At 40.6% G+C, this 12,960-nt stretch overlaps 1 protein-coding gene across 3 annotated transcripts in view; it reads right to left on the bottom strand.

Moving 5' to 3' along the window:
• DENND1A (DENN domain containing 1A) overlaps nucleotides 1-12,960 on the bottom strand; it is a 742,523-nt gene that overhangs the window by 332,145 nt on the left and 397,418 nt on the right. For all 3 annotated transcript variants that reach the window (XM_088466860.1, XM_088466851.1, XM_088466868.1), the window contains exon 11: nucleotides 9,197-9,242. In XM_088466860.1, coding sequence (XP_088322986.1) covers nucleotides 9,197-9,242 — 46 coding nt within the window. The remainder of the gene's footprint in view (nucleotides 1-9,196; nucleotides 9,243-12,960) is intronic.

The following is a 12,960-nucleotide window of genomic DNA, read 5'->3' as shown; positions in this document are numbered from 1 at the left end:
AGCCCGTGATAGGGAAAAGCTCAGGGCAGGCTGTTTTAGTGGAGCGGCACATTTTGCCCTTTTAAAATTGGCCAGGCTGCTGCACCCTGCTAAATCAGCCTAGTGCGAACGCTACATGTCCAAGCAAACTGTTGTGTATGCGCAATACGTGCACAAATGCAGAACCAGGAAGTAGAGTGATAGCTTATACTTTCAGCTCTACGCCGGGATGTGCTCTTACAGCTTTTTCATAAATTTGCGTGAAAATATTAATTTTCACATTGCAAATTTATATGTAAAATATTAATCACATCCGCATTAAAACTGCAGATTGTGATAAATATGCCACTTAGGGGTAGATATACTAAGCTTTTATAGAGAGATAAAGCGGAGAGAGACAAAGAACCAACCTATCAGCTCCTGTCACTTTACAGGCTGTGTTTGAAAAATGACAGTTAGGAGCTGATTGGTTGTTACTGTATCTCTCTCCAAGGCTTAGTACATCTCCCTTTTAGTACCAACCAATCAGCTTCTAACTGCCAGTTTTCAAACACAGCCTGTAAAATGACAGAAGCTGATTAGTTGGTACCTGAGCTATCTCAGCTTTATCTCTTTCCAAGGCTTATAGCACATCTACCACCATAATAGCAACACATTTTTTGTAAATCAATGACATACCATGAATACAGAAATATTGGCATCCTTTATTCATATAGCAACTATATATTACATAGCGTTATTTCGATGGTTAAAAATGCCAACTGCATAAGGTCAACATGTATGTCAACAAGTCCATCACGATGACATGTTTATGATTTTCACAATGCCAACATCTAGCCCTAATGCTGTCAACATTTCCTGTGTCTACACCATAACATTCGACATTCAGTTGTCGACACTATGAGTGTCAAAATAGTGAATATTAACTTAGTGAAAGCATACCGTACCTGATTACTGCTCCTCTAAACAGTTGATACAAAATTGCACTGCAGTAGTAGGTAGGTCCTAAGAAGATGCCACTGCCGACATGCCGGATCTGAGATGACATTGCTTAACACCTTTTGCACCAGATGAAAGGAGAGAGACTCCTGACAACATACCATTGTCATACATAAATGGGCCTTTACGGGATGTAGTCAAATTACCGATGGCTGGGACGCCGTCTGTTGAAATCCCGGCATCGGGATTCCAGACCGGGACTAAACACAGGCGGCTAAATTCCGAAGCCACCCTACACACCGAAGCCGGAATCCCGACAGACGGCATCGCGATCGAAGGTAAGCGGGGCGCCCTCAGCTGGTAGCCGGGGGGAGGGTGGGGGTGAGGGGAAAGCATTAGGCACCACGGGGGAGTTAGGGTTACACACTAAGGGGGGACGGTTAGATTTAGGCACCAAGGGGGGAGGGTTAGGCACTAATGGGGAGGGTTAGGATGCGGGGTTGGGAGGGTTAGGAAGAGCAGGGGGAGGGTTACTATATTTACTCGACCCCTGTCGGGATTCCGAGCATCAGGATGCCGCTGTCAGCATTTTGACAGCAGGCATCCCGACTGCCTGGATATCATACCCAACCCGGCCCTTACAGCTGGTCAGTTTGTGCACTTAACCAAAGAAACAAGTTTCCGTTTGCCAACTGACATGTAATGAACGGAACCCTGGCCTATCCGATATTTCTACATTATGCTGAAACACTATGTAAAAAGGATAACAAGCAATGTTAAAAGGAAACACTTCATATACAAACTACTATCACATCAGCCTTATAACCTGAGCTTCAAGTACAAAAAGAATTTAAATTGGGGGAAACTCTCTGGATATGAAAAATAATCACTAAAAGACCAGACTGTCAGCAGTGAAAAGGAGAATGCACTTTATATAATATCTTTATTTGGTGGATCCAGGTTGCTTTTCAGCAGGGATACATGTAGACACAATACTGAGCAGACTCTTAGGTAAACTAGTGTAATTGTCTGTCAGATGTTTCCCTTTCTACACAAATAACTCTACAAATTAGACTTTACTTACCGGTAAATAGCAGATCAAATAGCCCATTGAATTTATTTTTTTCCGCCATAATGGAGAAAGCGAACTTATCTAGGAGCTAAATTGGATGCTTTCTGAAGTACAGAGTTCTATCTAGAAATGCGCACACACAGAACATTGGAGCCTTTCTTCCTCTCCTCATACACAAACAAAATTTTTCTGAGCGATATCAGCTTATACAGCTATCACATCCTTCTCCTATATATCAGCTTATACAGCTATCACATCCATCTCCTATCAGCTTATACAGCTATCACATCCATCTCCTATATATCAGCTTATACAGCTATCACATCCTTCTCCTATATATCAGCTTATACAGCTATCACATCCATCTCCTATATATCAGCTTATACAGCTATCACATCCATCTCCTATCAGCTTATACAGCTATCACATCCTTCTCCTATATATCAGCTTATACAGCTATCACATCCTTCTCCTATATATCAGCTTATACAGCTATCACATCCTTCTCCTATATATCAGCTAATACAGCTATCACATCCTTCTCCTATATATCAGCTTATACAGCTATCACATCCATCTCCTATATATCAGCTTATACAGCTATCACATCCATCTCCTATATATCAGCTTATACAGCTATCACATCCATCTCCTATCAGCTTACACAGCTATCACATCCATCTCCTATATATCAGCTTATACAGCTATCACATCCATCTCCTATATATCAGCTTATACAGCTATCACATCCATCTCCTATATATCAGCTTATACAGCTATCACATCCATCTCCTATATATCAGCTTATACAGCTATCACATCCATCTCCTATATATCAGCTTATACAGCTATCACATCCTTCTCCTATATATCAGTTTATACAGCTATCACATCCTTCTCCTATATATCAGTTTATACAGCTATCACATCCATCTCCTATATATCAACTTATACAGCTATCACATCCATCTCCTACATATCAGCTTATACAGCTATCACATCCTTATCCCATATATCAGCTTAAACAGCTATCACATCCATCTCCTATATATCAGCTTATACAGCTATCACACCCTTCTCCTATATATCAGCTTATACAGCTATCACATCCATCTCCTATATATCAGCTTAGACAGTTATCACATCCATCTCATATATATCAGCTTATACAGCTATCACATCCTTCTCCTATATATCAGCTTATACAGCTATCACATCCATCTCCTATATATCAGCTTATACAGCGATCACATCCTTCTCCTATATATCAGCTTATACAGCGATCACATCCTTCTCCTATATATCAGCTTATACAGCGATCACATCCTTCTCCTATATATCAGCTTATACAGCGATCACATCCTTCTCCTATATATCAGCTTATACAGCTATCACATCCATCTCCTATATATCAACTTATACAGCTATCACATCCTTCTCCTATATATCAGTTTATACAGCTATCACATCCATCTCCTATATATCAACTTATACAGCTATCACATCCATCTCCTACATATCAGCTTATACAGCTATCACATCCTTATCCTATATATCAGCTTAAACAGCTATCACATCCATCTCCTATATATCAGCTTATACAGGGTGTACAGTGCATCCAGAAAGTATTCACAACGCTTCACTTTTTCCACATTTTGCTATGTTACAGCCTTATTCCAAAACAGAATAAATTCATTTTTGTCCTAAAAATTCTACACACAATACCCCATAATGACAACGTGTAAAAAGTATTTTTGAGATTTTTGCAAATTTAATAAACAAAAAAAAACTAAGAAATCACATGTACATACGTAAGTATTCACAACCTTTGCTCAATACTTTGTTGATGCACCTTTGGCAGCAATTACAGCCTCAAGTCTTTTTGAATATAATACCACAAGCTTGGCACACCTATATTTGGGCAGCTTCGCCCATTCCTCTTTGCAGCACCTCTCAAGCTCCATCAGGTTGGATGGGAAGCGTCGGTGCACAGCCATTTTCAGATCTCTCCAGAGATTTTCCATCGGATTCAAGTCTGGGCTCTGGCTGGGCCACTCAAGGACACTCACAGAGTTGTCCTGAACCACTCCTTTGATATCTTGGCTGAGTGCTTAGGGTCATTGTCCTGCTGAAAGATGAACCGTCGCCCCAGTCTGAGGTCAAGAGCGCTCTGGAGCAGGTTTTCATCCAGGATGTCTCTGTACATTGCTGCATTCATCTTTATCCTCTATCTTCACTAGTCTCCCAGTTCCTGCTGCTGAAAAACATCCCCAAAGCATGATGCTGCCACCATAATGCTTCACTGTAGGCATGGTATTGGCCTGGTGATGAGCAGTGCCTGGTTTGCTCCAAACATAACGTCTGGCATTCACACCAAAGAGTTCAATCTTTGCCTCATCAGACCAGAGAGTCCTTCAGGAGCAGTTTGGCAAACTCCAGGTGGGCTGCCATGTGCTTTTTACTAAGGAGTGGCTTCCGTCTGGCCACTCTAATATACAGGCCTGATTGGTGGATTGCTGCAGAGATGGTTGTCCTTCTGGAAGGTTCTCCTCTCTCCACAGAGGAATGCTGTAGCTCTGACAGAGTGACCATCGAGTTCTTGGTCACCTCCCTGACTAGGGCCCTTCTCCCCAAATCGCCCAGTTTAGATAGCCATCCAACTCTAGGAAGAGTCCTGGTGGTTCCGAACTACTTCCATTTATGGATGGCGGAGGCCACTGTGCTCATTGGGACCTTCAGAGCAGCAGATATTTTTCTGTACCCTTCCCCAGATTTGTGCCTCGAGACAATCCTGTCTCTGAGGTCTACAGACAATTCCTTGGACTTCATGCTTGGTTTCTGCTCTGACATGCACTGTCAAGTGTGGGACCTTATATAGACAGGTGTATGCCTTTCAAAATCATGTCCTATGAACTGAATTTACCACAGGAGGACTCCAATTAAGCTGTACGACCATCTCAAGGATGATCAGTGGAAACAGGATGCACCTGAGCTCAATTTTGAGCTTCATGGCAAAGGCTGTGAATACTTGAACATGTGATTTCTTAGTGCTTTTTTTTTTTTTTTTTAATTAAATTTGCAAAAATGTAAAAAAAAAAACTGTTTAGATGTTGTCATTACGGGGTATTGTGTGTAGAATTTTGAGGACAGAAATGAATTTAATCCATTTTGCAATAAGGCTGTAACATAAGCGTTGTGAATACTTTCCGGATGCACTGTGTATTGTATAGTTTTTAATAAATTAGTATTCTATCACATTCTAACTAAAACTGTGGTCTTTCCATATTAAGATAAGACATGAGTTCTCAACATTTTACATACTATAACATAGAAGGACATCTGCCACACACAATATAATTTCATCTTTAATTTTTTTAATTAAAAATAATTTTGCTCCCTGGGAACAAGTCAAGGAGTCAATGATTCCTGGTCTTAAATGGCCATACAAGTGGTAAATTTCTCTAACACAAAATCCATATCCGTTTGCAAGTCAGTAGTGTAGAAATGGATCATTAGATAATCGTTGCTTAAAAACAAACAAAAAAAAGACGAACCACAAAGAGAATAAGGACTGTTTGGTGCGCCTGCATCAATAGTGCATGAGTACACATCTGTATTGAAACAAGTTATCCTGCAACTTATATTCATCCACATGAAACCATACATTGTCTAAACCTAAACACCATGGGGATGTAATTCACCAATAGCAAAACAGCTAAATCTTTTCCATCTGTCTAATAGAAAATGTACAAAGGCGGATAAAACTCCTTACTGTGAATACTTTAAATCATGCCAACTGGCATACTTGTATAAATGCAATATATACAAACAAAGGTATCTACTGCACAATTTATTCATAGCCTGCAGTGATGAGGGAAGAGCAGCAAATGTTATCTATGCAATATGTGCTCCATGACGGGGAGTGAGAGCAGCCATCTCAATCCTTTACGGCTCTGTTCGACAGGTGAGAATTGACACCACGGAAGGTGCTCCAGCATTCTCGTCTGTCAATTGTTTTTTCTCTTTGTGCTTTTAGAATAGCGGGGAGAGAAAGAGACCGGGGGAGTGCAAGATCCTTCATAATGAGCCTAATAATTTCTATCTGTGCAGAAATTTAATTGGCCTTTATTAACTCATAAATAGCAGACAGCTTTTTGCGGGATGAATGCTGTGGCACCCTACTGTGATCAAACACAGGAAATAATCAAGCCATGCTTCTGCAGTGCACGTAAACTGAGCCACGTCTTGGTCCTAATATCTGACAGAGAACAAGCCGAGTACGCTCAAGGCTTTTTATCAAATTCCCAGAGACGCAGAACAAGTAATATAATCTGGCCTCAGTGACAGAGCTGGTGTGCTGCTGACGGATTAGCTCCCAACTTATAAAGGAATCGTACAATACTTTCTCTGCACTAATCAGTTGTGTCAGTTTCAGTATGCCTAGCACTATAAAAATAAAATAATGACTTCTCCCGCGTACCGCCTGGTACAGCTTACCTCCTTTCAGAATCCACTCATCTGTTCAGCAAAGTGTATTGGGAACGCTCTATAATGTATGCTTAACAGATTTAAAAATTTAGGGCCAGCTGATACCTTCCAAGAAACCCACATCTGAGATACAGGGCTGTTTGCCAGCACTTCCCATTGAGATAAAATGTAACTGGTGAATTTGTCTGTTTGTGTAGTCCTATTTCAATAAAGAGAGGTGGGATAATATGATTCTGATCTAACACTGCTCTGACAAATGGCCCATTGAATAGCATATTCTGGAAAATAACGCAGGGGTGGGCAAGTGGATATAGGGTAAAGTGTATTCTGTCTCGTAATATTGTATTACATCCGCACATTCACAGATGTCACACGGAAAATGTATGTAATACCTGTGGGTATACTCCAGTCCTTACCACCCTTATAAGTGTCATCAATGTTAGAGACAGTAAAGTTTTAGCTACCTGAATGTGGATCATTTCCTAAGCATCTCTAATACTAATACTTTAGGCAAGGTAACTTATTTAGGTTCGGTTTGTTCATATTATTATAATATTTTCCGAGGGAAGCCAGTGGGCCTGGAACGGCATGGAGAAACCATTATTCCTGGGCTTCAAAAATAATGCTAAAGCTGGTCAGTTAAATGAAAAATGATTAAACACAGTCAGAGGTAGATTTTTGAAAATTTCAATTATACTATTGGGAATGGTAGAAAAATGTACTCTGAAGTGGCTGAGCTGCAGTTCCTTGAAGCAAGTACGTTCTGATCATACGGGGGGAGAAAGCCAAGCAATTATCTAATACACTAAGATTCGGAGGGTCTCCCGGACATTCAGTGAGAGAAGGTATGTATGTGGGTGTGCAAATGTGTCTGCCCGGGAAGATAAATAGGCCTATATGCACATAAGAAAAACCAAATCCATATACATTACTTTTTTTTTCACCCTTTTGTATATGACTCTTACTATTATCCAGGCCCGTAAAACAAGTGAAAGCAAGAAAGTAAAAAAAAATGACATGGGACTATTTCATGCCTCTCATTGAGAACTGCAGGCGTTGATTGTTTAATCAAAATATATGCTTATAAATGTTAGAAGATTTACTGTCAAACAGGGTCAACTTATACTATAGGTACATTATCATAGACAAGGACGTAGCATACCGAGTGTTTGGGCGTGGGGCCCCCTGAGCTGTTCTGGCTGGGCCTCTTCAGGGCATCACTACTTAATAACACAGTCACTTTTTATATCACTCTTTACGTTTGTTTATTATTTATGTATTTTTTCACACATTCTTTACTTTTGTAACTATTTCAACACTCATTAGCTACCTTCACACACCTGATACTTTATAACACTTCACTGTCACCTTCCTTTATTCCTTACTATTCCAACGCCTGCAGTTCTCAATGAGAGGCATGAAATAGTTCCATGTCATTTTTTTTTACTTTCTTGCTTTCACTCGTTTTACGGGCCTGGATAATAGTAAGGAACAAAGAAAGGTGACAGTGAAGCCCAGAATGTTAGGCTTCACAAGGTGACCTTGACGCTGGTGGGCAAGCCCATATCATGATATATAATTACAATGTACATTTAAATTTGAACATTAATGATCGCATAGTGCATCTGCACTTTCTTTTCCTGTGTATATTAATTTAAAATCAAAGCATGATAGCACCTTTCATCACTATTAGGGTGTGCAGTCTAGAGCCAATCCCCATACCGGGGCAGCACAGACAGTGTAATGGTTAGCATTACTGCCTCACAGCACTGAGGTTGTGGGTTCGATACCCACTCTGGCCCTAACTGTGCGGAGTTTGTATATTCTCCCTGTGCTTGCGTGGGTTTCCTCCGGATGCTCCGGTTTCCTCCCACACTCCCAAAATATACTGGTAGGTTAATTGGCTACCAACAAAAATGACCCCTAGTGTGTATGTGTGTGCGCATGTGATAGGGAATATAGATTGTAAGCTCCACTGGGGCAGGGACTGATGTGAATGGCCAAATATTCTCTCTGTAAAGCACTGCGGAATATGTGTGCGCTATATAAATAACTGGTAATAATACCGACACAATGAATAATGACTAATGATGAATAACAATATTCAAAAATCGAATTATATGTGTATGCATAAGGTGCAGCTGCTATTAGGCCCATAGCTGAGGGAGGGGGACATCTTCCATTTCAAAGTTACACGTGTTCTAATCATTTTTCACCATTGAGTGGTACATAGGGGACCTTACAAACTTTTGCTAAGGGGCCTTCAAATACCTAGTTACACTCCTGTGTATACATCATTTCTTTGTACATATTTTAGAACAACACAATGCTACAGTCACAGGATTTGCGTGTAAATCTACCTAACTAATCAGAGAAGGGACGGTTAACATATAAAAATAATACTGCAGAAATGGCATGTTTATTATGTTCTGAATGGTAGAATTATTATTATACAACCTAGGAATTGAGAGATCACAAGAAATCTATTTACTAACAAAGTACAGTATAAACAAGCATGCAGTAAGTCACAGTTATAGATACCATACATTAGTATTTATTGTCTAACTTGCTTAGATCCATTTAAGCTAATCCTTTTATTTGTTGCTATGAGTTTCTGCACTAAAAAACACTTTCTTAGTAACCAACTGCCAGTGACTGACACACATGAGAAGTGACAGGTAAGTTACAACAAGTTTGCTGTAGAACAAAGGGACCTACCTCCATTAGGCTTGAGTGTATTCCTATGAGGTAGGGCATTGGAGCGCTGCCGGAAGAGGAGAAACAAAGATGATCAGATTTCAGTATTAAATACATCAGGTCTGATGTCAAACCATGTGCATTTTCTCTCTATTCATCAAATAAAATTACATTCATCTGTATAAAGCCAAACCTAGGGATCTATGTACTAAGCCGTGGACAGAGATAAAGTACAAGGCAAACAGCTCCTAACTGCCATGTTACAGGCTGTGTTTCAAAAATGACAGTTAGGAGCTGATTTGTTGATCTAATCCCCCAAACACCTGTCACTGTAGCATAATCTAATTAAAATTACAACTCTATAGTCAATAGGAACATTTGATCATTAAGATGTACAGTTAATGGAGCTACAGCCACATGGACTTTAATGTTCATAAATTGCTGCATTCGCTACAAGACATGAAACTTATTGGCAAGAGTACATTTGGAAATAACAGCGTGTAACATGGATTCTGTAACACATCACTGAACGTTACATACTGTAGTTTATCTACATTCAAAGGAAATGTTCGGGCTCCGTTCACATTACAACTCTATTCTCACACCTACATTTATCACATCTACTCCCAGAGGTACAGGTTACCAAGACATCTTGAATGAATTAATGAGTATTTTTATGACTGCTTGATGAAGTCAAGTCATGTACATATGAAGGATGCACTAGAGAAAATCTGATTGCAAAATGACTTTAGATAGGAACGGCCAAAGTCAACAAGCGGAAATGCATACAAATCTTCTCCAGAGGAGGGACAGTAAGTGGGTCAAGTGTCTTCATTGACACAGCTACATAGAGTTATACATTGCATTGTTGCCACGTGTCCCTATATCTAGGGATAATATGTGGTTTATCTTTGGAAATATCTGTTTTTCCGTTGATAAAAATACGCACTAAAAGTTCTTTCTTTTTTTTCTGCATCCTGAATGCAGCTCTTCACATCTAGTCTATGGACCTCATTGGATTACACTTATTGTAGAGGATTATTTAAAATGCAACAAAAATCATGTTGTAATTAAATTTAGTAAAGACATTGCTTTGATTATAATCTCAAAGTCTGTTAAAACAATTTTTACATAACAGTGGCGGATCCAGGGGGAGGCTGTCCATGGCCCCAAACTACATACAGAGCCTGGCGGATGAAGACATGGCAGCTCTGACATTTATCTAGAATGTTTAGGACTTTTCTGGATAACAGGTTTTCCTGTAATAAAGAGCATTATGGCTATAATCATCGTAGATAACACCTATCATTCACCCACAATCTCCTGGCTTTCCAATCCTTGTTACATTTTGTAGTAACAGTGGCGTAAGTTCATCCAAGACGCCCGGAGGCAAGTTTATAATTTGCACCCGCCATCACAGCCGCTGACACTGTAATGTAGCAATTTGCATGCAGACAGGCATGAAGTGCTCAACTAGTGTATGGTCAACTAGTGTATCTCAGGTGCCGGGAAGGGGTACCATGTATTGGGCGGGTGTGATGGTTCACTCTGGGTACATACTGTAGATACAGCCCTAAATGGGGTGAATATGTTGTGGACAATAGAGGTGGTGCCCCTTCAGAGCTGGAGCCTGGCGGCAGGCGCCTCCATTGTCTCCCATAGTTCTGCCCCTGTGTAGTAATGCTCCTCACATTGATATAGGAGGAAGCAGCTCTTAACCATGTGTCTATGTATAATGGCATTAAAAAAGGAGCAGCAACTGTTTTCTGTATCTCTGGTCTCCAGACATAATAATCCATCAATCTTATAAAAAGTGGTAGGGTCCTGAGGAAAAGCACCTGACAGTACAGGACATCTGTTCTTTTCGATCAGTTACCCTAGTTTCACATACACATTTAAGTACACTGCTGAGGTGAACATGGGTACAAAAGGGTCATAATCACGTGATCAGGCTTTGCCATATTGGGTATAGAAGCTATAGATTGTATCAATGCTAGATTTCACTGCATCGTTTTAGACAGAGGGGTAAATTTACTAAGATGGGAGTTCTATTTAAGAAGTGATATTGCCCATAGCAACCAATCAGATTCTACTTTTCATTTATCTAGCACCTTCTAGAAGATACTACCTGGAATCTGATTGGTTGCTATGGGCAACATCAATTCTTAATAGAACTCCCATCTTAGCAAATTTACACCAGAGAATGAAAGCAATAAATATTAATGAAGTAACCAGGCTTCTACTACTTATGTACTATTTTAAAACACCATAAACTGTACAAATCATTTTTAAAAGCAGTCGCTGTAGAACTGCATCATGTAAGTTCCCAGCATGGGGAACTGCTTCCAGTGATCAGAGTGTTAAAGTTTTCTACTAGTCACCTCTGACAATTCCCACCGGAAAAGGAAATCAATATTCCCAAACACACTAAAACTCAGATGATGGGGTGGCTTTCATTAGACGCTACTTTGCCAGTGGTCACACTGTTTCCACCGGATAGCAAAATCTCCCTTCCCCAAGACCAATAGGTTATCGTGTGGAGTGATCTGCCTCTAAAAACTTCAAAAGAACATTGTGTAACCATCAGGAAACATTAAGGAAACAATGCAGGATCTAATTCAACGTGTTCCGCGTACAGTGTTCAGAAAGACCAAGAGAGGAGAACATAACATTTCCACACAGTGGAAGAATGGTTCTGCATACTGTATTCTACATAAGGATGCATACAGAAATACATTGGTCATTCCAATCTATAACCAGCTCTTAACCTGAAGTTGAGACTGTAACCATCCACAGTAGTATTTCCCAACCTCTGTCCTCAAAACACATTAACAGTCCAGGTTTTAAGAAAATCCATGCTTGAGCACAGATGGTTAAATCAAAATAACTAAGGTACTAATTAAGTCAGCTGTGCTTAAGTATGGCTATCCTTAAAACTTGGACTGTTATGGTGCATACACACGATCAGATTTTTTCTTCAGATATGGACGATAACGATTTAAAAATCGTTCAGTCGTTCATATCTGATGAAAAATCGTTCATATCTGACATGCCTGAACGATGGACGATCAACGATGCGCGTTCCCGTTTGTCAGATAACGATATCTGACATCTGATGGGTTTGCAGTCAGACTTGGACGATTCCATTCATTTTAATGCAGTTAAAAATCGTTCAATCGTTCAAATCGTTCAAAACTTTGGTCAAATCGTCCAAATCGTTCAAATCGTTTAATCGTTCAGTCGTTCATCTGACAAATCTGACAAGTCTGACAAATCTGACCGTGTGTACGCTCCATTAGTGTGACTTGAAGACCGAGGTTGGGAAACACTGATCTACAGCATGGGGGTATGTTTATCATGGACTGAGTAATACTATTACTAACCGAGTAATGTCTTAATCACAGCTTATAAAACAGGAATGGGTATGAAATACCTCCGGCCGCATGGCCGGCGGTTCGATTCCCGTCAGCGGCAGCCCGACATTAGCAGAGTTCCGAGAAGCGGAAGCCCGACAGCGCTGGAAATCCCGATCGTGGATAGGTGATTATCTACTAACCTAACCCCCCTAACCCTCCTTAGGGGTGCCTAACCCTAACTTCCCCCCCAAGTGCCTAACCCTAACCACCCCCTTCCCCGCTGCCTAAACCTAAGTCCCCCGGGGGGGTGCCTAACCCTAAGTCCCCCCCGGGGGTGCCTAACCCTAACCCTCCCTCCCCCTAGCCTAACTCTAACCCTTCTGGGGGGGTGCCTAACCCTAAGTCCCCCCCCGGGAGCCCTAAACCTAA

This window comes from Taudactylus pleione, unplaced genomic scaffold (genome assembly GCF_031769625.1).
Source record: "Taudactylus pleione unplaced genomic scaffold, aTauple2 ptg000009l, whole genome shotgun sequence".
Classification (NCBI taxonomy): Eukaryota; Metazoa; Chordata; class Amphibia; order Anura; family Myobatrachidae; genus Taudactylus; species Taudactylus pleione.
This window is presented reverse-complemented; position numbering and strand designations above follow the sequence as displayed.